The sequence below is a fragment of the Telopea speciosissima genome, chromosome 7, assembly GCF_018873765.1.
Source record: "Telopea speciosissima isolate NSW1024214 ecotype Mountain lineage chromosome 7, Tspe_v1, whole genome shotgun sequence".
Taxonomy (NCBI): Eukaryota; Viridiplantae; Streptophyta; class Magnoliopsida; order Proteales; family Proteaceae; genus Telopea; species Telopea speciosissima.
The window spans coordinates 20,290,013-20,317,913 of record NC_057922.1 but is presented as its reverse complement, the minus strand read 5'-3'; the positions used below and the strand labels follow the sequence as shown (position 1 = coordinate 20,317,913).

General features: G+C 40.0%; 2 protein-coding genes across 2 annotated transcripts; both read right to left on the bottom strand.

Moving 5' to 3' along the window:
- Positions 1-1,389: 1,389 nt before the first annotated feature.
- LOC122667151 (cytochrome P450 94B3-like) lies at positions 1,390-4,258 on the bottom strand. The gene is made up of 2 exons (XM_043863366.1): positions 2,698-4,258; positions 1,390-1,416 (listed from the first exon to the last, which is right to left on the bottom strand). Exon 1 carries the CDS (start codon positions 4,219-4,221, stop codon positions 2,704-2,706), a length of 1,518 nt encoding a protein of 505 aa, XP_043719301.1. The 5' UTR covers positions 4,222-4,258; the 3' UTR covers positions 1,390-1,416; positions 2,698-2,703.
- Positions 4,259-7,423: 3,165 nt separating this feature from the next.
- Positions 7,424-22,550, bottom strand: LOC122667152 (translation initiation factor eIF-2B subunit gamma). The gene is made up of 13 exons (XM_043863367.1): positions 22,318-22,550; positions 22,125-22,220; positions 21,917-21,994; positions 16,869-16,949; positions 16,568-16,787; positions 16,430-16,488; positions 10,130-10,179; positions 9,941-10,028; positions 8,902-9,150; positions 8,719-8,811; positions 8,035-8,139; positions 7,734-7,850; positions 7,424-7,660 (listed from the first exon to the last, which is right to left on the bottom strand). The coding sequence occupies exons 1-13, from the start codon at positions 22,381-22,383 to the stop codon at positions 7,577-7,579; spliced, it is 1,386 nt and encodes a 461-aa protein (XP_043719302.1). The 5' UTR covers positions 22,384-22,550; the 3' UTR covers positions 7,424-7,576.
- Between the last annotated feature and the right edge of the window lie 5,351 nt (positions 22,551-27,901).

Here is a 27,901-nt window from a genome sequence, read left to right as displayed (position 1 = left end):
TATCCTTTCGTCAAACTTAAGGGGGGTATGTGTAAATTTCTCAAATTTTAAAAGATTGGTTTTGGATTAAGTGGTTTATTTGGTTCAGTTTCAATTCAAACCAACGGGTCTTGGCATGAAACCGAAATCGAACCGAACCGAATTAGAATTCCATAAACCAAAACTAAAACCAAATCGAATTAATTCGATTCGGCTCAATTTCAGATTTGATTTTCGATTTCAGTTTTGTTTTGACACCCTTAGCTTCTATTGCCTTTTGGCATTGGCCGGACATAATGGACCTGGCCCCACCAACCCAAACAACAATCTAATATTCTATGATTGAGCATGGGCATGCAGCGCTAAACTGCGTCGATACTGAGTAAATGGTCACTCACGGGGCATTGATGTCATTTTGTACATTGATGGGGTAAAAATGAATGGTTAAGGATTTGTTACTTACAGGCACAGCAACGAAAGGGTCGCAACTCACGACCAAGAAGGCCGAAGATGAACCAAGACTTTAGGATACCCATTTTTTGAAAAGGGATGTTTGGGCAATTTGGATTCTCTACTGCTGAGCTGCTCAGCAGGACCCTACTGCCAACACAGCAAGGCGTTAAATGATCGCCTTACCCCCCCCCACGCGGGCAAGGCAGTCATTCACCGCCTTGCTGTATCTTGGCAGAGTCATGCCGAGCTGCTCGACAATAAAGGATCTGAATCCATGTTTGGGGTGACTCTTAAGTTAGTTTTATTCCAAAATAATTATAATTTCAAATTTATCCATCTAATCAACCCCACTCCCATAGAGTGGCCATAGTCTCACCACTGATCGCCGTGATCACATCGTCTAAACCCCGTGCAACCCTGCCACGGCTCTCGCTCTCGCTCTCCCAACGATGGAAAAGTAATTAAAAAGAAAAATTCAAAACTGTACATAAACTTTATAAAATGATGACTCTACAAATGAGATTTATCCCTTTTTCGAAAAAAAATAAAAAATCTCTGTGACTAGTGTGTAGTCCGTCCATAAATGCACAAAATACAAATGTAATGATAAGTATTTCTCAAGTACAAGAAAAAAGGACTATCAGAAATTTTCATTGTCCAATGGACCATTAGGAATTTCAAATAGAACGATTTCAACACATTAAAGTGTTCATATTTATATTTTGAAACAACCTTTATTGGAGAAATATACAATATAACAACCCTAGAAGAGAGTGCAGTTTGTCCATAGTTGAGTACAAGCGTAACGGTACTATTGGTTGTTGTACAAAATATAACAGTTATAACAAACACATGAAATTTTAATTAATTAATTTAATTTAATTAAATTGGGTTTGATAGACACACCAAAAAACAAAAAAATCAAATGTCAAAATAACCAACAATTTCATACAAACAAGTAATTCGATATTGAATCTATTAATCAATAACATATGGTTTTAGGTATCATTGGATCACGGTTGATTTGTATTGGTATCAACCATGATTTATTCTAATATTTGATTGATATTGTAATGGTGATATTGGAACAAAGGAAGATAAAATGTAGGGTTGTAAACGGATCGGATTCGGCTCTGATAGTGCTATATCCGCATCCGCATCTGATTAGCTATCGGACGGATTCGGATAGTGCTAAATAGATACGGACACGGATATGGATCGGATATTTTATCTATTTACATGTAAATATAGCTTTTTGGATAGCTATAGCCTATCCGTATCCGCATCCGTTTAGTTTTCGGACGGATTCGGATAATGCTAAATGGATACGGAAACGGATTTCGGCTATTCATTTACACCCCTAATAAAATGGTAAAAAAAATCTTAGTTATTTTTTAAGGGGTAAAACAGTCTAATCCAACTTGATAAAATCATGAAATAACATCCCCACCTTGACCTTAAGGTGATAGTGAAGGTGGAACTCTGGACAACAACTATTATTACGTCTCGAACAATGACCATACATGGGTACATGATCTCTACTCCACAGGTAAAGGAAAACCACAATTTTGCTTTCCTCTAGTTGTGGCGGGAGCTGGAGAATCTAGTCCAGCAAAATAGGGGGTGCTTGGGTCATTTCACAGGTGGGTCCCATGGAAAACTTTCTACTATCACTTATGAAACATAAGAAAAAGAAAAAGGGTCTTGCTTCTTTCTTTTTTTTAAAAAAAATTTAAAAAAAAAATATACTGAACAAAAGAACCATGTGAAGAACCTAAAATTTTAAATAAAACAAAGGTCATGAAGCTGCGAAATGAAATACGGTTAATCCATCATACACATGATACACAGTGTCTTCTAACCGGTGCATCTATTACAATATTCAAAACACGTAGAATATACTAAAACGAAATCAAATCAAAACAAAATAAGTAGAGAAATGCTTCAGATCATCAATAACAACTGCTACGTTTTTTGTTAACAATTAGATAAACTGAGACCTAAGAAGAGGAATTTGTGAGGGATAATTATGAAATTAGACACCATAATGTGATAATGATACCATATCCTAATTGAAAATTCTTTTATATTTTAAAGAATATATAATAATCCCTAACCCTTTTGCCTTATTTGTCGAATCTCCATGGCACAAAAAGATTGTTACGTAAACATGTCAGACTATACGTATAGGTGAAAAGCCAAACAAAGAAAAAAACAAAAAAAAAAGGGAGAAATGAGATTGGAGATGAGAACCTCAATATCTGGAATCAATCAAATAACGTCCAAGGATCTCTCCCTCAGTTTAACCCGCAACCCTCCTTTCATCCTCAACGTCAAAGACAGAACATAATCAGGACAAGTGTCCTTCTCAAGCACGTTCATATCGAATCTTTCCAACACTACTGCCGCAATTGATTTCATCTGTATAAAAGCCATATTCATTCCCAAGCAAATTCTCGGTCCCGCATGGAATACCGGATACCGAAACGGACTTTCTTGCCGACACATTCCGTTCTCCAACCACCTTTCCGGCTTGAACTTCCTACAATCCTCCCCCCATATACTCTCCATTCTCCCCATCGCATAAGTGTTATACGACACAAACCATCCTTTTGCAACAAAGGTACCGTCCGGTAAGACATCATCTTTCAGGCACTCTTTCGAGTCGACGGCAACCGGAGGATAAAGCCTCATCGCCTCTGAAATCACCGCTTGTAGATACTGCATCTCCCGTAACTCTTCGAAGCTGTATGGATCGCCGATATTTTTCCCGTTACGTGTCCGAATCGCTTTTAACTCTTCAAGAATGTTAACCTTCACGTCTGGTCGTGACCCTAGGAGCCAGAATAACCACGAGAGTGCCGATGACGTGGTGTCTCGCCCCGCAAGTATGAAGCTTATCACGATATCACGGAGAAACTCGGGCGAGTTAGACTCGTCGGACTCATTCCCGATGAATCGGGAAAGTAGGTCAGCAGCGCTTTCTTGCTTGGCCTCCATCCTTGACCGTATGATCTTATCGGCGAAGCTATGAACGGTCGAGATTGATTCCTTCAACTGTTTCTCTGATCCTATATTGAGAGCTTTCTTTAGTTTCCATAGATGAGGCAGAGCGTACATGAATCGCCCAGCGCTGAGAGTCGCAGCATCTTCAAAGGCTTGCATGAATTCTTTGCCGGCGGTTGCGTCGCCGCCGAGACAACCAGGGTCGATGTTGAAAGCAAGCTTACACACGTTATCGAATGCGAATCGTTCTAACACATCTTGCATATCCACAATTTGATCCAAATCGGCTACTCTTACCAACTGTGGAATCAATCTATTCTGTGTCTCTTCCTTGATGATATCCATGACGAAGTTTCGGAGTGATTTTGTATTGAACTCGAAACTAGCCGTCTTGCGTTGTAACTTCCAGAGCTCGCCGTCGGAATTGAAGATGCCACGACCGAGGAAGTCTTCTAAGAGAGAGATGAAACGATCACCTTTCGGGTAGTTTTCGAAGTTGGTCTTGAGCATGTATTCGATGTTGAGAGGGTTGGCTGTGATGATGCCATGAATTTTTCCTGGTCGGCGGAAGACGGCGGTGTTGTGGGGGGAGTGGCTGAGGACTTGGGTGGTCCATTCCAGGAAGCGGTGGCGATTCTTGAGAAATTCCGGTAGGGTTCCGACGACGGGGTAGGAGGTGAATCCTGGTTTGATGGTGGTGGGTTTTTGCTTTTTGGAGAAGTAGAAATAGAGGCGTAGAGAGACGAAGACGACGAGGAGGGTCTGTAGAGAGAAGAGATCCATTATGTGAAACAGAGAGCGAGAGAGAGAGATAGAGAAGATGATCCGTCTTGTATGAGTGAGAGAAGATATTCCGGATTTTATGTGAGAGAGAGAGTAGGATAAGGTCAGATTTCTTCGAATCCGATTACAGTAAAGACGAATAAGAACCCTTGGGAAATAGGTATCGGAAATCGAATCGGGTTTGGTTTCGGCCGATATCAATCCAAATCGATTGGGAATACCCTGAATTGATCTTGATCGGATGCAATTGCCTCATGGATTTTTTATTTTTTTTTATGTATTAAAATCCTCTGCAGTGTCGGTGGGGCGGTGGTGCACTTTCGGCGACACAGCTGTGCCGTCGAATGTGCACCATTGCCCCGCCAATACTACAAAGGATCCTGATCCTTTTTTTACCCTTAAATCGTATCAGTGGAATGGTATTGGATCGATCACTATTAAGGATCGACCTCAAGTAATACCTATATAATCCGGACGAAGCGATGATTCATCAATCCCGAGATTACAAACCATGCTTGAGAAGGGAAAGGCATGAAATGAAGCAGATCAAACTTCAAAGTCGAGGTTCATGATGTCAAATGCAAAATTTTTTGGGCACCAAAAAAGAACTGGGAATTTTTCTATAATCTTAAAATTTTGAGCCATTAGATTTACATAGATACGATGATGGATTGCGGAAAGGATTTTTTATTTCTTTTTGGGTACGTAAATTACACATGAGATATATGCTCTAAGTTTGTAACATGGATGTTTTGGGTATCCAAAGTTTGAAAATGGATGTTTGAGGTTTCTTCTTAACAAGTGTTGTTCTAAAACATAATTTCTTTCAAATTTTACCCATTTGAGCCAGTGTTTGGGTACTTCAAACACCCACTGATCACAGATCGCCACAAATGAGGAGTGAGTGAGTGAGGGACAGGGGCGGTAGATTGGGAGGATCCGGATTGTAGGGAAAGGAGGAAGAGAAATAAAAAAATAAAAAATGGGTTTACCCACTCGACAGAGATTGATTCACTTATTATGGGCCAAGAACAGGGTTGGTCACAAAATTAGCAAACTGATGACTTGTTTGGTATGCATTCTTGGAATGCATTCTAATGAGGTGAGTAAATTTGTAGAGAGCCTATCTTCACCATGTGGCTTTTATGTATGTACAAGGCCAGCTTTGAGGTTAAATTTTCAATGGTTCATGTACTGAGTCTAGTATCAAATAAAAAGTGATAATTTTAAAAGGTAGTTAGTTATCCATGTAACAATGAAAGATGATGTTTTCGAAAATCACATGATATATCTGAGGTACTCATTTTTACACATTTTTTAATCTATACTGTTTGTTCGCATTCAGAGCTGGGAGAATGCACAGTAATGTCTAGAGTATTGGTACACATGCATTGACATACTCGGGATGTGTGCGAATACAAAAGGGTGTATTTGATTGAAGGGGAAGGGTTCTCTAAGCCTAAGGCATTTCTATGTCAAATAATAGTTAGGCTATTTTATTCCTTTTTTAGGAAAGCGAAAACAATAATAATAACAAATACTTGTGCTAGAAGGCATAGGAAATGCATCATTCTCTTAAACATTTTACCCTTGATATGTGGGTAATCTAGACCACATCCTCTCTATTCAATGGTTAGAGTAAACATATTATTTGTCTGTCTTAGATGTTTTATGACATTTGAAAAAATAATAATCATTTGTGATAATAACAAGGCACACATTCTCTATTGGGGAGTGCATCTGGGCGCAAACTACGCTCAGACACATGGTGCGAGACAGGGACGGGATTTGGGTCATTGGGGGCAAGGGGAGGCTGGTCATTTTGCCCACTACACATATGTCTGGGCGTACCATGCGCTCCCAGTGCAAAGAACTTTATCCCATAATAATAAGGATAAATTACAAATCACCCCCTAATTTTTGAAAAAACTCACATCACCCCTTGGTTTAGATCCCAATATAACAAATTAATCCCTACTGTTAGTTTTATGCTGTTAAGTGATGATATCAACCAGTTAAATAAATTTAAATCCCTAAACTGCCCTTGACTAGTGTAGAATTATTTTTTTTACCTTGGATCTAAAAACCCCTAACAGAGAATATTCTTGTTGGTGACTTGGTGTACTTTGATCTCCGGCGATTCTTGCACTGCACAGCCAAAACCGCCTCCGATTTTTTTGTTTTTTTTCCAGCAGCTGTAAGTGACGGAAACAGGGCTTCAATCTTTTGTGGAGATCTCTCTCGTCTGAAGGTGTTCCATTCTAAAATTCAGGGGGTAGCAACCATACTCCATGGGCTCTCAAAGGCACAATTAATCGGCTGGAATAAACTAGCAGAAGAGGAGTAGGAAAGACCTGAAACTAATTCTGGGCAGTAGCTTGAACCAGTCAAAGTTATAGGTTTCGATTCTCACAGCAGTGAATCAGTGATCCTCTTTGAAGCTGAAACCTAAAGGGTAACTATGCCTACAGATGGAGAACGTATACCCAAAAAATGAGGCGGAAGGAAGAGGAGATGAGAGAGAAGGTCTTGAACTCAGGCACTGTTTGGAACATGAGTTGCAGAGGTGGGGTCTGAATCAAGGTAGTTCAAATCACTGCAGAAGGGTTGACATCTAGGATGCTCGATCGCAATGACCCCTCCATTAATGACCTCCGCCGTGAGCTCCTCCACACGTCCCTCTATCTTTTGCCGGACAATATGCTCAGGAAGCAGAGGCGACGGTGGCGGTGGTGGTGGCGGTGCTGCCAGCAGAGTTGGAGGGAAGGGGTGGGATATTTTAAGTTGAAGATGAAGGAAAGATAGTATTGTAAATTTAATTCTAATGTTTTAATACAAGGATACCACACCAATAACTAACAGTAGACTAACACCGTTACTGTAAAAGGGTTGATTTGAGTTTTTTCAAAAATCAAGGAATGATCTAAGTTTCAATTAAAAACCAGGGGGTGATCTATAATTTACCCTAATAATAATACGTCAACACAAGGCACATCTCAAGGGCTATTCCTTATCTAAGCACAATCTTCTCAAAACACCTGAAAAAACTGGACCAGAAAAAACCGTTTGGTTTGAATTTGTTGTTTTTCAGGTAGGATGCCTCTTTCCATCGACAGCTAAACTTTGGCAAGAACACATCTCAAACTCCCTGATGAAAAAGAGAGGAAATAGAAAGAAAGTAGATTTTTGAAGACAAAAAGTATTTAGTTATCACCCTAGACCAAAAGTTTCATGAGATGTTGGACAAAGAGAAACAAAATTGTAGATTTCATTTTCAACCCGTCCCCTAAAGCAACTAAGAAATATCTGAACCTATGGTACAAAAAGCAAGCACAAAGAAGGAAAACTAATATACTCATTGAGAATGGGATTTTTCTTTTCTTGCCAAGGACTCTCCCTTGAATTCCAAGCTGGCAGTAACAACATAACCTGCACCCACCTGTACCAAAAACGCAAATCCAGAAATGAGATACCGAGAATGTGGGAAATAAGCAAAGTGATTGGGTAAATACCTGACAATCCTTCAAAACTACACGCTCTTGGAGCTGCACGTTACTGCAAATAACGGAACCTTGGATCGAACAACCATCTCCAATAGTAACATGATTCATAACAACTGAATTCACAACCTGTGAAAATAAATAAACATATTCTCCTCACTCTTGATAGGGAAAGAATACAGAAGCATTGCCCGAGAGAGGTAGTAAGTCAAATAATCTCTGTATTGTGACTTACCTAAAGCAAAACAAATGAACAACTTACACACAGTAAACAATTTTTCTTTCTGATTCTCTTAGTAAAGTTACCATATACCTTTACATTGGAGCCAATTCGGCAATGACGACCTATGACAGAACGTTTGACACTACACTTGTCACCCAATTGTGACCCCTCCCCAAGCATGCAATTTGGCCCCACCTACAAACATCAAGACAACCTGGTCAGTCTAAAAAGCATATAAATGACCCTTTGCCATAGAATATCAAGAGCAGTTTCTATGCAGTAAAAGTAATCGTTATCAAGTTATGAAAGGGTTTGGAGAGGAAACTCGATGGCAATTTGAGGAACGAAAGGTCTGGCTGAAACATGAGAGAGTAATCTTACCAAGTTTGGAAATGGTTTGAGAAAGGAAACAGAATGGTAGATTCACCATTACAGGAAGAAGAAGAAAACTGCATGCTATTTGACTGAAAGATGAGGGAAAGGGGCATTAGAAAAATAAGCTGAACTAGATTCAGTGGTAAATCATAGTACCCTAAAATGAAACTTTCAGAAACTAAATAAATCTAAGTAGCTAGACAATTTCTTAATGACTGGAACTATCCTTAACGTTTTGCCAAATCAAATTACAAGTCGCATTCATACAGGTGTAGTTAGACAATTTCTTGATGCCTGGAACTATCCTTAACGTTTTGCCAAATCAAATTACAAGTCACGTTCATATAGGTGATCATATGCACTAGCAATGTGTAGTTTAGAAGTAGAGTTTCAACTCACCGTAGTTTTTGATCCAAGCTCTGCCGATGGATGGATAATGTTATTCTGTATGGAGAATGAATAGCCTGAAAGATGACTTGCCTCTCCTATGACCTGGTTCATATAAAAAATCGATAGATCATGTAGTCCAACCACACATAGACACAAATACAAAAAGAGGTTTGGCAATGCAAAGGTTCTTACATCTCGGTTTATGTCACTAAAAGCTTGAATAGAATTCAAGCGTGCACAGTACTTGTTCTTGCTGGCAATATAAACACAGCATTTATGCACCTTTGGAAGAGGAGCAGAATAATTAGGACCAAAAGCATAGCGTTCATGAAAACTAGGGATGGCGCCACTCGCCAAGTGCTGGATTTTTTGGGTAGCATCTTTCTCATTCCAATTTTCTTCAGCTTGCACAAAACCATTGGATAATGATACCTCTGATCTCTGAAATTTATCATTGGGTAGCCAATAATTGTAAACTTAAGCAATGAAGAAATTTAATGGCAGTTTTTGCATAGAGCATGAAATGGAGCAGGTCAGATCCACAATTTCCTATCTGCAAGCATTTTAACCAATTTTGTAACTTAAAATGAGTCCTGTTATCAAAGTCAGAATGGATTGCAGCCATATGCATCTGGATCTAGCCAAGTTCGGCCTTGATAAGTTAACACTCCCCCCCCCCCCCCCAAAACACACACACACACAAACACAAAACAAAAAAGTCAAAATCCTATGTCTGGATATCCACAACCAACATTAGTTGGATCCCATCTAGGAGATTAGATGGTGAAAGGTACAGCACGGGTGGATGATTCCAGTGTGTTTTTTTTTACATTCATTTTGATGGTCAAGTAGCACTACTAAGGTCTCAAGAGTTCTGACAGGTACATTTAGATGGTTATGTACTTACATTTTATATGTGCATAATCTATAAGGTAGGAACTAATCATGTACAAATCCTGATCATTTGTATGTGTGACACATGGCATGTTATTTGTACCTCACACCAGTGCAAGGGTCTAGTACCCACAGGCCTGAGACTCTTCCCCCCCCCCCCCCAACCAAAAAAAATATAAATAAATAGAAAAAAAAACACATGTATTCAGATTTGACTGACATGTTTCGAAACCACTTGTCGGACACAGATCCAAAACAATCCAGATTGCAGACAGGAAATTTAAACTCAGATCTGACCCAGTTCATTCCATACAAACATGAATTTTGGCCAACTAACCAGTTGTGTCCGTACAAGGTACGGCAAGACATCCTGTTGTATGCTTTGAAATGTATCCTTCTGTTCCAGGACCTCTTGCAGAACAGTTCTGACAAAAAAAACAAAAGAATATAAAACTCCAAATAGAACATAAATCTGAACCCATTGAAAATAAACATCATTTAAAAGACTTTGAGCAAAACCTCAAACCTCTTAAATGCATATAAATGAGCATCCATAAGATCAGCCCGGATTTCCATCTACATAACCAGCACAAAGAAAACCTAAAATGTGAGCAAATAAAGATCTAAAACTGTTAAAAATGTTGATGATGCACTTTGATCAATATCAACAACAATGATAAATATGGAAATACGTAACAGTGGCATAAAGTTCAGAAGTACTCCCTCTCTCTGTCTCCCTGTCATTCTACACCAGTTTTCTGAGACCCGATTCGATCGAGCAGGTCTAACAGGATGACCCACCACCACCCACCAAAATGGCTGGAAAAAACCCCTATGACTCGTTTTTGTTCAAACCCATTGACTTGGCCAATGACCAGGCTGACTGAACCGTTTGTGCCCAGTTAATTGGTATATCATATGCATCTTACATTAAATGTCTAGAAAGAACAAAACCTAGACGCCTCAACTGCTGTTACATGGCTTACCAACACGCTACCACTGGAATTGGCCTTTTAGTTGACTCTTTATTCTTTATTCACATAATCTATACACAATGTTTAAATTCACATTTCATTTGACCCATTTGAACCAGCACTACACTCCTACCCCACTACCTCTCCCCTCTCTCTGCACTCCCCCCCCCCCCTGTGTCACTCTCCTTCTCTCTCTCTTCCTCTCCACCTCCATGTTTCTCATTTCCTGTTTAACCTGACAGGCCAAAAGCCCAAAAAGCTGAAAATGAAACTCCCGAATTTTTTCAGTTTTAAAATTAATTCTTTTGACCAGGATTTCCAGGACATTCAGGATGCCTGGAATCACCCACACCGTCCATTTGACCATGCCACTTCTCAAAACATTGAAAGGAAGTACGGCACTCTTCTAAGGTCTTTTTGGTGTTTGCTGGTCGTCTCATCTAGATATGTCGACTTTGCTTGCTTCAGGAACTCCACCCTTCTTTGTATCAGGGCAAATAAATTATAACTTATGAAGATCCCGTGGAGCAGGAATGAAACAACTGGGTATTTAGGGTGGAAAGGAGAAAGTGAAAACATGCTTGTGTGGTCATTATGGTCAGGCAGGTCATTGAACCACCAACCAAGACAAGCTTCTGGATCATAGCTGTCATGATGCCAAGGTAAGCCACAGCACTTGGCAACCCCCTTGGCAAGGCCAACACACTTTAGGCACCGTATTACATCCCAAACCAAGTGTAAATATATAAAGCATAGGGGTACAAAGATTATAAAACATAAAGGAGGTAAAGGAGATTATAGAATCATAAAAGGGTAGAAACAAGAAATCATTGAAATTTATAACATGTTGATGGCAAGATTGTTAGATTCTGGATACTGGGCACCTTAGCACATAAAGTGAGTGGTCAACTTAGACTCAAAGAGCATCTTGTTGGCTAGATGACACCAAGCCTAGGAAACACCTCGACAATTATGTTTTGCAGAATCCCCTTTGATGAAATTGACAGGGAATGAGGTAATGTGGTGAAATTCACCAATCTAAAGAGAGGGTAGTGAGTGGGTGGATAGCTTTATGTGCATCTTTGGTTAAGTTGAACTTTAATGGGAGTCGCTTTGGAATTTCCGGACTAGCAGGGATTGAAGATACATTCAGAGACTCTATCAGCAACATCCATACAGCTTTTTTAGTCCAATTGGAAGGGCAGATTCTAACACTGCTGGAATTAAATCAGTGATCCAGGGGCTTAGGTTCTTCACATCTCAGCATGGACTCACCTTGTGATTGAGAGAGACTATGATTTAGTCATCCAATGGTTGTCACATGATGGACAGGTTAACTGGAGGCTGTCACATCTGATTAGAAGGGCTAGCCTCCTCTGCAACCAAGGGAATATCTCATTCTCTTGGTGGCCTAGATCAGCTAATTTATCAGCATTCTCTTTAGCCATAGAAGGGGTGCATAGAGAAACTTTTGTATAAAGGGCCATATCCAATTATAAGAACAGAAGCCAGGTTTTTTTTTTTTTTTCCATAATGGCCCCTACCTTGGGATAATATACTTGAGGCACATGGACAGATGTAGTCCCACCTCTCTGTTATGGCCTTCCAAATTAAATAAAATTATGTTATTCTCTCAGAAAAGAAAATTTTACCAGTTTCTCCTCCGGAAAATAACTTCATTGTAATTGTTTAAACATATCATGAAACACAAGAGAACCAATATGCCAATCCTGATAAAAGCTCACGAGATGCCAAAGCTTAATGGATTAAACCCAACACTAACTAGGTCTCAAAATCCTGCCCACAAGCAGAACCATAGAAACTCAAACCAGCAGGACGAGTTTCAAAACTCCCAAAATAAACTTCAGAACAGTCCCAAATTAGTACAGAAACTAGGCCTCCCCTAGTACTCCAATCCCCAAAACTTTGGCTCCAATCTAATGGTTGGATATGAAGATATGATTAGTGAACCCAAATTAGTAACGAGTTACAGAAATAGAAACAAAGCTGTAACTTAGCAACCTCAAAGCAGAATAGCACCACAGTAGGGTCAATTCATTTATTCTTCATTAGGTAGAGCTTAATAGATGAAACTCAAGTTAATCCAATAGGCAGAAACCATAGTTCAGCAACTCAACAGAAATAGCAACTAGACATCAGATTTAGTAACTACCCATGCATTCCGATCTGCAGGACAGATTAAGCTCATATTAGCGTCGAAGGCACAACTTGAATACTAGTTAACAACTTCAGAATATCCCAGCGATCCAAAGGCTAGATGTAGAGATATCAGTACCTCAATGTTGCAGTCCAATAATGGCAGGAAACAGAAACCGTAGGCATGGATGTACAGCACATACCCAGTGCACGAGGCTCCCGCCACTGCAGGGTTTGGGGAGGGTCATAATGTATGCAGCCATACCCCCACTTCATGGAGAGGCTGTTTCCTGACTCAAAACCTGCGACCACTAGGTCACAATGGAGCAACCTTACTGTTGCGCCGAGGTCCGTGCTCACCGTATGCACATAAGTGATCAACAGAAACTTCCGATATAATAGGAACAAGTAGCACAGCAGATTACCTCTTAAGCAGCCTTTATACAGTACTAAATCAAAAGGAACAACCACTCTATTTACTTGGATGTGCAAGATTTAATTTGAAAGGATACAACAAACCAAAAGATGGTAGAATAGGGCAAGAGCTTCTGCATATCACAGGCATTGCCTGTATCTCACAGAATAACAGCACAAAGCCAAGCAAGCAATTGTCAAAAGTGTTGGGTAGCTTTCTCCCTCCCCACCCCCACCCCCTTCTACCTTCTTATTAATAGCTTTAAGAATAGAACAATGTAGAACCTCCCTTGCGTGGCCTTGGAGATTCCTTACAACCTTAGACTTCTTCAAATTTTAAAACTTTTGCAAAATAAAAACAAATAGGTAGTAACTAACCACTAGTTATAGAGAGGGCAAGAAAGATTTTCATATGGTGTTTATAGATCTAGAAAAAAGCCTATGACAGAGTCCCCAGAGAGCTAATCTGGAATATATTATAGAAGAGAAGGGTGTCTTGTAAATACATTGACATAATTAAAGATATGTATGCTGATGTGGTGACTAGCGTTAGAACGGCTGGGGGCCAACGTAGTGAATTCCCAATTTAAATTGGGTTATATCAAGGATCAGCCTTAAGCCCTTATTTGTTTGCGCTCATCATAGACGACTTAACTAGAGGCACACATGAGAGGTTCCATGGTGTATGATCTTTGCAGCCAGTATTGTTTTGGTAAATGAAACAAATGCAAGGATTAACGCCAAAATGGAACTATGGAGAACAGCCTTGGAATCAAAAGATTTGAAGATAAGTAGCAGCTCAGGGGACAGATAAGGAGGTGGTGAATTTTGATAAGGAGATCCTGAAAAGTGATCACTTTAGATATCTGGGATCAATCGTAAACAAGGAGGCCGACATAGATGACAATGTTGCCCAAAGGATTAAAATAGGGGGGATGAAGTGGATAGGTGCGACCAGAGCTCTATGTGATCGGCATATTCCTTTATATCTTACAGGAAAATTTCATAGGATTGTCATTAAACCAGCTATGATGTATGGGGCGGAATGTTGGGTTATGAAGAAGTGTCATTTAAATAAACTTGTTGTTGCAAAGATGAGGATGTTGAGATGGATGTGTGGGAAAGCTAGGAAGGATAAAGTAAGAAATGACCATATCATAGCTAGGTAAAGAGTCGTTTGAGGTGGTATGGACATGTTCAACCGAGGCCTTTAGATGCCCCAGTTCGAAGGAGTGACCTGACCCTGATTGAGGGAACCAAAAGAACTAGGGGCAGGCCTAAGATAACCATAGGAGAAGTGGTGAAGAAAGACATGCTTAGCTTAGGCCTTGTTCCTATTATGACCTCAAATAGAGCTGATTGGAGATGAAAGATCCATGTAGTCGACCCTACTTAGTTGGACTATGATGGCGTGATGTTGTTTTCTATATTACATCCCATTTCGAGGCCTAGAGCAGAATGTTGGGCTGTTAAGAAGCGGTTGGCAGCTATGGTTGATGCCCTAGAGTCTATGACAAGTTTGTGTCGCTGTTGTATGCCCTACTTCTTTGTTATTCTAATGTCTCTTCTAGGATCCATGTAGCCGACCCCATTAAATTGGGATAAGGCTATGATGTTGTTGTTGTGTAGAAAGATTTTAAACAGCATTTGCGCACGCCAAATTAAGTTTGACCGGAACTAAAGCTTTCCAACAAATCCAAGATTGCTTAAATCTAATTTATATTGAAGGAGTTATGTTCCGGTCAAATCTTATTCGTTACCATGTCCAAGAACAATATACACTATCAAACTTGAGTCAAAACCACAAGTATTATTTTGAGTGTTCTCTATGTGAAACTAATACATGGATTGGATTCAAAATGTCAAAAATAGGCAACACAACATAAATAAAGGCAAAAAAAAATCCTAAGCCTCGAAACCAAGGTTTCAAGTTAGCTTGGAGAAATTACCAGGTTTAGACCGAGATATGGTCGAAACCTGGGAAATCTCAGTTTCTGGCTGGTCGAAACCAGTGTCGGCATCGAGTTCTTGAACCTTGCCACGACATAATAACCATGGTTCTAAAACTCACCGAGATCTCAGAAAACTCGAGAATCTCGAGCTACTCGAGACGAGTTTACATATGAAACACAAAATATGCACTAACTCGAATATCTCGACCGAAATTTCGATAAGACTCCAGTACTTTGTACCGCCTCGTCGAAATTTCGGAAAACTACTACATTCCACATTATAAAAAAAAAGCACCAACTCGAGATCACACTTCGAAATTTTGAAATAAATCGACAGAGAAAGGGGAAAACCCTGTTTCTTGACTTTTTGGCCACGTCATCACTCAATACAACTGGGATACACTACTGGGGATTGTCACATCACTATGAAGAGATCGATTGTATTGTTGGCAGTCCAAACATGGAAGACTAGTGAACTAGGGTGTCTATGACTGTATTGTTCACTGTTGGGTGTCTATGTAATATGCATTGTGAACACCTCACGTGGAGGAGTTTGTAGAAGGAACTTCAAGTCTTTAACTATTTCTTAAATAATTATTCAATATTATGTGTCTTCATCCATTATTGCATAATATACCTGTTTTACTTGCCAATTATGTCTCATATAATTCAAACAATGTGTAGAATAGGCAATATTACATTAAGGGTTCGGCCCTTACTGCCAACCAAGGGTGCAAATCCAAAAAAAAAAACAAATTTGATTTTTTTTTTTTTTTTTTTTTTTAAATTGAAGATTTAAATATGTTTATTAAGCCTAAAACAAGCTTCCCTAAAAGTTTTGGAGCCAACTCACTGAAACATCATTCCGAAACCCCAAAAAAAAAATGCACTGTCTCGCTGAGATCTCGACCTGGTCGAGACAAGTTTTCGAACTACAATAATAACATAGCAACTAATGAAAATAGAAACTTCTAAAGTCCTCCAGCCAAGGACTTAACAAGTGATTTATTCATGGGCGCCTAAACCTGGCCCATAAAGTGGACCAAGCTCAACTGCAAGGGTTGGGCAGGCTAGACTCTCCCTTGCGCATATGTGCAAACCTTGATTCAGCATCAAAGCTACAAACTGAATAGTACACAGTAGGGACGTCAATGCCACTAAGTAAAAAAGGTTAAGATACTTCAGATTCATAAATGCCAAACAACAAAGTTAAAACCTTCTACATGACCAGAGAATCATATTTGTCAGGAGCTAAAAGTCATGCTAGTGTGAGCATGAGTAAGCTTCATTTTACAAACAGAAATCCCAAATGCAGATCATAATCCATACCTGGCCAACAGCACGGAGTATGCTCTTTTGAACTCGAATATCCTTTTCAACTTCAGCCCCTACAAGTGGTCACAGAAACATCCATAAGTATGATTATTCAGCTACACAACATGTTGGAAAAATCTACACAGATCAAACCTGTTGCTACAAACAATAAGAATTGTCTCGTTGGGTCCAGCCCTATGATATTGTACCGCCCTGGTTTTTTCGTCTTGTCCTTTCCTCCAGAAGACCCAGACTCTGATGGTCCACTGACAGGGACAGAACACAGTAGAGCAGTAACCATAGCACCATGTCTTCTATGAGAAGCTGCAACAGCTCCAGGAGACACATCACAAACAAGATCACCACTCACAACCTACAAAATGTAAAGGAATTAACAATGTAAAGCAACAAATAGTTCACAAATTCAAAACAAACAAAAGAATTTGATTCTAACCAAGATGTCACTTGCAGTAAGATGGTGAGCAACAGCTCGAAGTGCACCAGCAGATCCAACATCCTCGGGGACAGCTGCTACCTAAAGATAGTTTTGAAAAAATAAATTGTTTTGTACAATTGCAGCATATAAGGCAACAAAATATATTGATAAGGTCACTAAGCTATGCACCAAGTAGTGTGAACACAATCGGAAGCATTAAAAATGACCAATTAGTACCAAGCAGTCGCACTATCACTCTGTTTCCACGCTTATGATAGAAAATAGAAGAAAAGAAGATTTACATTGCATACTTTGAATGTACAGAAGCATGGATAGAATAATCTGAAATAGTAGGCCCCATTTAATTTTAACACTTACACACCCTTTACTGATCAAAATCTCACAAAAACTACAATCAAAATGCAATGGTCAAAACTCAAAAGACTGAAAGAAGAGAGGGCAGTGACAGAATTCTGAACTTCAAGGTCCGAAATGCAATGCCAACCAAACACAAGAAAATTAGAGAACTGAGTTAACTGACTTTTCTTTTCTATAACTCTAGTGCAACCTAATGGTAAAGCTCTTCGCTCCTAATATGATTAGCAGATTTCAAATGCCCACATTATTCACTTTTGCACTATAGGCTCTGTTTGTTTCCAGGTAAAAGCCATGTAAAAGTAAATTTTGCAGGTAAAATAAAAAAATTGGGATTTTACTTGAATTTTTTTGTTTTAAACAGTTTTTACCTGGAAACAGCCACAGAAACTCAATTTAACTCAGCCTTATCCCAACTAAATGGGGTCGCCTACACAGATCTTTGCTACATTCGAAGTCATACTCGTTATCAGTCCTAACTTATGCATGTTTACACGGATCTTTACTATATTCGAAGTCATACTCGTTATCAGTCCTAACTTATGCATGTCTTTCCTCAGCACTTCTCCTAGAGTCGTCATAGGCTCTTTTAGTTCCTCCAATCTGAAGCATGTCACTCCTCCATACCGGAGAATTCGAAGGTCTCCATTGCACATCATACAACCTCAAACGATTTTCTCTCAATTTATCGTATATCAAACTACTCATAAATTAACTCTAATCTGTTTGTTCACTATTAAATCTTTTCTAGTTTTACCACTCATCCATCTCAACATCCACATTTCAGCTACACTAAATTTGTTGTTTCTTCACTGCCCAACATTCGCTCCATACATCACTGCTGATCATATAATTGTCCTATAAAATTTGAGTTTTAATGCAATATGTCAATCATACCAAATTCCAGAGCACCTCTTCACTTCACCCACTCTGCTCTAATTAGTGCTACATCATCCTCTATTTCTCCTTCTATATTTGTGATTGAACCTAGGTACTTAAAATTATCATTCCATGGTATCTCCCTACTGTTACAACCACTTATCCCAAAAGCTCGAGCTGTTGAGTAAGGACCACAACAATGTTTATCCACACAATACAACCCCCCCCGGCATGTTCCGGCACACACACACGCAGCCCTAAACGTGAAACCATCACGTAGCACCAAGGGGGGCACAACAACACAACACAAACCCCTCGCACTTACCACATATCAAACACCTGACTGCTGGCTTTGATACCATGTTACAACCGCATATCCCAAAAGCTCGAGCTGTTGAGTAAGAACCACAACAATATGGGTTCTGAAACAAAAAGCCACAGAAATAAAATGGAAAAACCCAGTGGGTGGCTGTATTGGACCCCAAGGATGGACTCTGAAGAATCTTAGGATCCATTCCCATATGATCAGGGAGGCTATGCTGGTAGAGCTTGACAATGGCTTTGAACATCCCCACGCGATTGACTCCTATAATGTATGGAATGTCCATGTTCCCTAAGATAACTTCATTGCTGAATTTCGATTAATGAAGTAATTTGCAACTCTGCCAATTCTGAAATCATCCTAGTAGTGAACAACACTCACAAAGGTTCCTTACACTAGAAGGGTTGATTTTGTTCTTGATGCCCCGTCTTGACTTTTGCAGCTACACAGTACACCACTTCCCAATCATCAATGGTAGAAATTCATGCGATAAAAGGATATAACTTTGTTTGATATGGACCAATATTATGTTTTCCAAGCTTGTTACTGGGAAGTGAGAAGCATCTCTCGCTTCATGAAACATTCTCAATATATCCTCCACAAGACAGATTTTGGGGTGGAATGGATTAATTGGATGAGGGTGCCTATCCCCACTGCAGTCTTCTCATTGTCAATGAATAAGCCCCTTTAAAGGTTGTTTCAAAACCTCTGGGCAATAATCGAGATGTTCCCTTCTCCTCCCAATAATCCATGTGGCAAGCTCTTACTTAGCCAGTTGTTGTAAACTCTAAAAGTAGCATGTTATTGAAGGGTTTTTTGACTGAACATTTTGACTAACCTGTTTTGCACATCTAGTCTGGAGACAATCTCATATTCTTTGCAGAAATGGAACACAGGAACGTTCATTTTTCTGCTCTCATTGGTAACTTAGAAACACCTAGGTCACCTTGAAGGCTTGAAAAATGGGGAGGGCCTGAGGACTAGGCATTGCCAGGTACTTAGCATACCAAATTGTGGCTAGTCCCTACACACACACACACCATACAATGAGACATGCACACAGCCAACACTTGTACACTACGTGGCTGTTTTTGCTCAACCAGTACAGCACAACTTTTATAACACGGTGTGTGACACGTATGTACTGTACATGTATATAAAAGCAATAAAAACTAATGAAAGAGCATCTTCATAAGTTAGCATTTTCAGATTACAAGTAAAATGATGACAGACATGAGACATGTATGATAAGCATTATATTAAAAAAAATCACATAATATATACTACATATTCATTCTGGACCAGATTGTCACCTAACAAAAATGGTAGCCTATGAGCATGCCTTTAATGCAGGCAGGGATTAACTAATGAATGAGCATCTTCATAAGTTAGCCCTTTTTCAGATTACAAGTAAAATGATGACAGACATGAGACATGTATGATAAGCATTATATAAAAAAAAAATCACATAATATATACTACATATTCATTCTTGACCAGATTGTCACCTAACAAAAATGGTAGCCTATGAGCATGCCTTTACTCCCTTTAGTGCAGGCAGGGATTAACTGACCCTAAATTATGCCTGCAGGTAATGAGCTTTGAGCGAAATTGCTTGTGTGTGTGTGTGCATAGCAAAAATCAGGAAGAAAAAAAACAAACTAACCTAAATTTCAATTTTGTCAAGACCCAAGGATAAGGGATAAGGAAAAATACCAATTGACACCAATTGACAAAATTAAGAAGAAAGGAAAAAAAGCAATTTGTAAGCAAAATAAGCAAACCAGCTACAAGAAACCCAAGGCTCAAGGCCACACAGTACCGCAACAGAAGCCAACACCACGACATCACCGATACATACCCCACTCAATCCATTAGCAAAGTTCACTAAGACATGCTGGTTGTGATGATATATTACTCAAGGCCATAAAGTACTGCAATGGAAGCCAATCTGACGACATCACCGATCTATACCCCACTCAATCCATTAGCAAAGTCCACTAAGACATGCTGGTTGCAATGATATTTTATAGTGAGTACCAGAAGCCTCTGTCCCTTCATGACTTTGGTATTTGACTCCAACTGAAATTCACAAAAACTCAGTAAGGAGTCCTAATATGAACCTTACTACAACCAACGCACATGAGTGCTGAACCCCTTTCTTAAACAAATCAGAATATTCCTAACATAGAATCCTGTCACAAACTAACACCAACCAATAAATTGGTTATAACATTCCCATTTATCAAAAAAAAAAAAGAAAAAGGTTATAACATTCCCAATGAGACTTGGAATCGAAAGATCTTGGTCTTGTTCAAAAGATGATTCAATAAAGTTTCCAACAACACCAAAATCAAGCAAAAGAGAGAAGTTCTGATCGTCAAAATTATACCTAAGGAAAAGTGACGGAATAATCCAATATTCTGTAATGTTATGCTTCCAAGCTCCATTCTAAATCCAGCAGTCCATAATTAACACTTGAACCATAGACATTCTTGACAAAGATGCTCCCACATCACTTTTGCCTTGACACATGCCTATGAACACAAGTTGGACCTTACCCAGGTATGACCTAGCCCCTCCTTGACCAACTCGGTTCCTACGTGATGACTAGACCATCACCTTGACAACCTGAACCACACTCCTTGAGTGTCAAGGCAATAAGCACCTCAAAAATCATCTAACAAAAGAAATAGCATTGGCATGGTGAACTTTGGGTATGGTGAGGAAAGTAGAGAGTTCACCTGTAACTCATTTGGAACTTCCACTAGGTGCAAGTTCTAGAGCCACATCTAATTGAACGAGGCAAGTTCTAGGAAGGTGGTAAACTAACTGCTATTTGTCATGAACTTTAAATTTTTCCAATCTGTTGTAAGTCTTTGTTCCAATCCTGCCACCATAGCACTTTAACTGCTTAAATAGGGATTCCTTTGGAATTACAAGGATAGTGCCTCCAAATACAATTGGATGGATTAGAAGTTGAGTGTGCCTCTAGTTTTTCAAGTGGCTTCAAAATCCCCACCATAATAAATTTCAAGATTGGAAAATTTTTAAAGATTCCATTGAAACTATAGTTTCAAAACTATTCAAAGCCACAAATATGGCCTTCTCACCATCAGAACAATAGACCCATATTTTTTTATTTAACTCCCCTAGAGATGAAATAGAACCAAGGAACATATATTCAACCAGTGGTTGAAGTCATTGGGCAAAATACATCCAACCAGTTCACCTTTACTTAACTTAAAAGCATTTAAACTTTAAAAGATGAAAATAAAAATAAAAAACAGAAGCTTGGATAGAGCTAATATGTATCTAAAGTATCCCTTCTCCTCTAAAAACACTGGATGATCTCGAGCAAAGATTAAGTATGAATATCAGGAAACTTTAGAGAAGTTGAACTTCATAAAACTAAGGTGAAACGATATATCAATAGTTACAACTAAAAACAGCAATACAAGTAGATAAGTAAGGTCAGAAGGAAACCAACCTCAACATGAAGACGATCGACGTAAGCGCTAGATATCCAACCGCCCACACGAAGAGCTGCATCTTTCCCTTCAACCACCTATACAATAGTAAAGTATTCAATAAGCATTTAAGATAAACCGATTGCCCTACCTCAGGACAAAATCAAACAGTTTTGTTTTAGCAATATCAAACAAAATAAATGTCAGATAGGAAGCAAATGAACCTACAATGATGAGATCCTTGAGATTGCTGGCCTCCAAGAGTTCAAGAACGTAAGACAAAACCGGTCGATTGGCCACCGGAAGAAGCGCCTTTGGAACTTCCTGCATTCGGAGGTAGATCAGAAGAAGTTCTCAAAATGCATAAATTCGACGAAAATCTATACGAAATCATACGAGGTAACATTATCACTGAGCGCACCTGAGAAACCAGAGGGACGAGCTTGTTGGAAGTGCCACCGGCGAGAACGACCACTTGAAAGTCCATAGAAGTAAGATGACAGAGAAGACGAAAAGGAAGAGAGGTTTTAAAAGTATATGGTCACAGAGCGCTCCGTTCGAATTAAGATTCAAGAATATTATGGCGCAAAGGAGCAGTCGAAGGGTCGCCTGGTCGGACTTCTATACTTCGATGAATTATGGGAGGTTTTCGAAGGAGAAGAAAAATAATTTTTTTTGCGGGCGCTGTTCTCTGTGCCGCAGGGCAGGCTGCGACCAGGTACATGGGGGTAGGCGCAATGACCACCCTGCCCCCCTAAGTGGCAGGCCCACGTTCTTGGGCGCACCCTGCACTGCGGCACAGATAACAGTCTCCCTTTATTTTTTGGAGGTAAAGGTTGTACATGCTATTAGTGTGTAGAGTCCTTTCACAGATTGTATTGAGCTCCTCTCCATGGAGCCCAGCGGCACAAGCCCTTGATGCCCCCCTAGGCACTCCCTGGAGAGGAGACGGATCTCAAATTGTATACCCACTTGGCTGCCTTGTACAGCCGTTCATCCTTTCGTTATGTCTAGTAGGGGGTCTAAGTTTGGTCCGATGACCATAAGCCTCTCTTAATCTGAATAGGGCTTGGGCTGAGTTTTTCAGCCTGCAGGGCGGGCCTAAGCTGAGATTTTCAGACCCGAGGTTGGGTTTGAACTGAAGTCTTGGGTTAAATCCTGTCCAACCCAATCAAACCCTGAATTTCCAACTAATAGTTTATAACATAACTATATGGGCTCATGTTCCTTGTGCCGCAGCGTAGGCTGCACCCAGACACATGGGGGTGCCACTCAAGGGGCAGGGTGGTCATTGCGCCTACCCCCATGTGTCTGGGTGCAGCCTGCACTCCCGGCACAGAGAACATTCTCCTTAACTGTATATATAACATTATTATGTTTTACTCTTTAGGGTTTTCTTTGATTCTCTTCATTTTCGTTTAGCCCTCTAGGGTTTACGACATTATCTTTGCCTTATAGGAAGACAAGCAAGAAAGAGAGATGAGCGAAAGAGGAGCAAATGCGAAGAAAACAAAGTGGCCACTAGCTAGTGATCAAGCCCGAACGAGATCTCAAGCTTACGCGCCTCAGAGACACCCATCTCTTCAGGGTACCAACTTCTTTTCTTCCATCCATATTTGTTTGGTCTTTTGTTGAGTAGATAATCAATAGATAGTTGTCAAGAATATTAATGCTTCTCGATGGAACTAGTCACTAATGTGGGTGTAGGACTTCAACCACACACTAACAAATAATCTTTACGGATATATAGATGAATACAATCCGGATAAATTCGATGTGAATTGGTACTCTATATATATGGGAGGTGAATCACAACCAGGCATGCCTTCTTTTTCCCCTTTTATATATTGGTGGACTTAATTTGTACCACCATAATAGTCGATTTTTTCATCGTTTTCAGATTTAGAATTTCTTTACACATATATGTTGAACCCAAGGCGTTTATCAATACTACATAGTCCATTGGTTTCATTCACCAAGGAGCTTGGGCTCGTAGAAAGGGGAAGCTTTTAAAGACAACGTTTGTATTTCTATCAATGACCATGTTCTTGCTTAAACTATACGGGAATCAATCCTTCAAATATCTTTTTCGATATTAAAATTTGGAAGAAAGTTGTAGTGGACTTAAATCCAAAATTCAGGTTCTGAAGGTAGATTATATCATTTTATTTGTCAAGTTGCTTCTTTCTTTCACAACCTCAACTAGTGCCAATTAGGATTGGGCTAGGTGGGTTGAGCCCGAAAGGGATGGGCTTGGGTTGAGATACTCTAACCCAACCTAGGTCTGGGCTGAGTTAAGAGAACTCAAGGTTGGGCTGGGATTTTTCAAAATCTGGTCCAACCTAGCCCTTTCAAACCAACCTCGAGTTGTTTATTTCTTTCAAAACCTTAGTCAATTGGGGTCGAGCTAGATGGATTGAGCCCGACAAGGATGGGCTTGAGTTGAGACATTTAACCCCACCTATGCCTGTACTGAGTTAAGAGAACTCAAGGGTGGTTGGGATTTTTCAAAACCTGGCCCTTTCACTCATGGTCTCTATCCCCTCCCCACACTTCTCTAACACTCTCCAGTCTCCTCCTTCTCCTTGCCCTTACTTTACGAATAGTCTTACCCCTTCCCCTAATTGGGTGTGTAGATATATACCAAGGTACATTGACAATGTGTCGATCCTTTGCTCGTTTTTAAATAAAAATGTTACAATTGAACAATTAATACAGTGGTGTAGCCCAAATAGTAGATCATTCCCTTTGCATGCCAACAAAGTATAAGGTTTCCCTGAATCTCCAATCTATGTTTTTAAGGTTTTTTTTTTTTAAGGAGAATACCCAAGTTACTTTTTTTAAGTTCTTTTAAGATGAGTATTTTTTTTAGTTTTGTGACATTGATTTTACCATTTCCCTTTTATAAATATTAAGGAGTCCAATTTGTATATTGTTCAAACTGAATTTAACGCATATAAATCAACTGAAAAATCTTCTTCCCATTATCTCCCGTTGAGTACTAATCATCTTCAGGTCTTTAGCAACCTCATCCAATAGTGTAGTGGTAAAGCTCTTTCCCTCTTGACACTGCCTAGTTTGCTCCCATAACTTATATGCATAACAAAAACATTTACAATCTCCATAGACCCCTACAACGACAACCTTGAAGAGTATACTCTTGTCCTCTTTCCAACTTCAAACTCGAAGGATCCAACTAATCTTGAGGATGAGCTTCATGACAACCTAACTTGTGCCTAGAACCTTGTCCTTATTGGGAAAGTTAACATAAAAATCCCCACACCCTGCAATTGTTAAAGGTTCATTGTAGAATGTTTGGCACCCGATTGCAAGAATTGAGGTAGAAGCTCAATCTAATGTTATCTTCTTAGTCAAATTCTCCCATGAATTTGTTTTGCAACGAATTATTTTTTTATGGTTCATGGAATATCCAAGTATATTGAACTTGCGAAAAAAACTTGTAGAGTGAGTTGGGAAGCCAATTGATGGAATGGTAGGGGTGCAAGTTTGGCCCTGACGACCTGAGCCCATCCTGGCCCACTTGAGTTCAAGCAAGGCCTGGGTTGAGATACCTTGACCCTGAGGGCGAGTCAGGGTTGGGATTTTTTGGCCTTGAGTCAGTGCTGGGTCGGGTCAGGGTTGAGGCCTTGGGCTAAGCCCAACCCGACTCTGTCTTCTCTTATTTTTTGTTCTTCTTCTTCTTCTCAGCCTGGGCAGCCCATGCATCTCCCTTCCCCCTGCGGTTAGGGCCAATCAAGGTTAGCCGACCACCACGAGGACGAGCCAGGTTGGATTTTTCGGCCTTGACTCGGGGTGGTCGGGCCAGCGATTCGTTGGGTTGGGGTTTCAAAGGCCCACCCGACCCTATTGTAACCCTATGGAATGGTCTTGATGGGAAAAGTTCCAGGATTAGATTCGTTCGTACTCAACTCTGGATTGATGCTAATAATTCTCTGTGTGATTGAGCAGTTATTAAGAGGAGTGGGAGTTATACGTTAAAACGGTAGTTCTAAATACAACAACAACAATAGCCTTATCCCAACTAAATAGGGTCGGTTACATGGATCTGAAGAGGCCGTGATAGAATAGAAATAAGAGAAGTAAAAGAGAGTGAACAAAAAAGTACAAGGAAGTAAAAAAAGATAAAATAAAATTACTAAATGAAAAGTCTAAGTAGCATCCAAGAAACATCCCCCTACAAGGGTCTTTGTCCTCCACACAATTCTATCCGCGATCATATTAGGATCGAACCCCACCACATGCATATCCTTTCTTACCACTTCTCCAATAGTCATTTTATGCCTGCCCCTACCTCTTTTAGCTCTTTCAAATTGAATCAGGTCACTCTTCCTTACTAGTGCATCCATGGGTTTCCGTTGGATGTGACCATACCACCTCAAGCGGCTCTCACAAAGCTTGTCTTGGATTGATGCAACTCCCAATTTGGTTCTAATACAATCATTCCATACTCTATCTCTCATGGTCTTGCCTTACATCCTCCTCAACATCCTCATCTCCGCCACACTCATCTTATATATATTATTTTTCTTAACGGCCCAACATTTTTTTCCATATATCATCACTGGTCTTATCACCGTCTTGTATAATTTTTCTCTAAACTTAATAGGCATGTGTTTGTCACATAAAACTCCTGATGCACCTCTCCACTTCAACCATCCTACTTTAATTTTGTGGGAAACATAATCATTTATATCACCTTCTTTGTTAATGGCTGACCCCATATATCTAAAGCATTTGTTTTGTGATAACTCTCGCTCCTCAAGTTTCACTACTTCGTCACCTCTCCTGGTTTGACTGAAGTTACACATCATATATTTGTCTTCGTTCTGTTTAACTTAAAACCTCTCTCCAGCTTCGCAGTAATCCTTTCCACTGTCTTATCTATCAAAACAATATCATCAGTGAAAAACATACACCAAGGGACCTCACCTTGGATGCCTGGTTAAATCATCCATAACTAGTGCAAACAAATAAGGGCTTAGAGCTGATCCTTGGTGTAACCCAATTGTAATTGGGAATTCACTACTTTGGCCCTCTGCAGTTTTGACACTTGTCACCACACCCTCGTACATGTCCTTAATTATATCCACGTAGTCACTTCAACTCCTTTTTTTCCCTAGGACATGCCAAATGAACTCTCTAGGAACTCTGTCATAGGCTTTTTCTAGGTCGATAAAGACCATATAGAGGTTCCAAATATAAAGTGCTTAATGTATCAATTACTTCTATGGTCTGCTTCGCCATACAAACTCTTAATGACTGAAACACCTCATACATGACACCACGGATGTGATTCAACACTACCTTGTGAGGAACATTCATTACAACTATTCACCCCTAAACTGAAAGTGGATAGAAGGCTACTGAAACAGCAACTGAAGGACCAAGATAAAGGAATTTTTATCTTCTCAAGTGTGCAGTGCACCACACTTGAGCATCTGACGATGGCCATGAGATTGAGAGGATGAACTTTAAAGGTGCACTACCCAGCCCAGTGCATCATCGGATGCACAAGTGTGATGCCTCACAATCAAACCTAGAGTAGAAGCCCTCGTCCCACAACATGTTGGATTGAGCTTTTCTCCAAGGAGCCCAGCACGCCTAGGGTGCATCCAGTCGTTGGGCTGTGCCGCACCCATCCCCAGGTGTGCATCGAGATGTGTGCGGCATAGCCCAACCTTTGGATGCCCCCTGGGCACTCCCTAGGCGCTGGGCTCCCTAGAGAGGAGCCGAATCCCAACATGTCTACTGAGATGAGGTTAAGGGCGTCAAATTCAAACCAGAACCGAAAACCGGTCTTCCAAGTTCCACATGGACATGGCACTCTCTCCACGACCAAGAAAAGATTGACCCTGACCCTGATCCGACCCCGACCCTGACGGGTCAAGCCGTCAAGGAGTGCGCAACCTAGAGATCGTAAAGCCTCTCTCTTTTCCTATATTAATCGAACCACAAGCGTTTGAGTTCTGGTTATTTTTGTCTGA

Excerpts from the sequence above, each read along its gene's own strand:
- LOC122667151 (XM_043863366.1), bottom strand. The coding sequence starts at position 4,221 with ATGGATCTCTTCTCTCTACAGACCCTCCTCGTCGTCTTCGTCTCTCTA.
- LOC122667152 (XM_043863367.1), bottom strand. The coding sequence starts at position 22,383 with ATGGACTTTCAAGTGGTCGTTCTCGCCGGTGGCACTTCCAACAAGCTC. Across the intron at positions 16,489-16,567 it reads CTTATTGTTTGTAGCAACAG|GGGCTGAAGTTGAAAAGGAT; the intron begins GTTTGATCTGTG and ends GACCACTTGTAG. Across the intron at positions 8,812-8,901 it reads TTAGTGACATAAACCGAGAT|GTCATAGGAGAGGCAAGTCA; the intron begins GTAAGAACCTTT and ends TATATGAACCAG.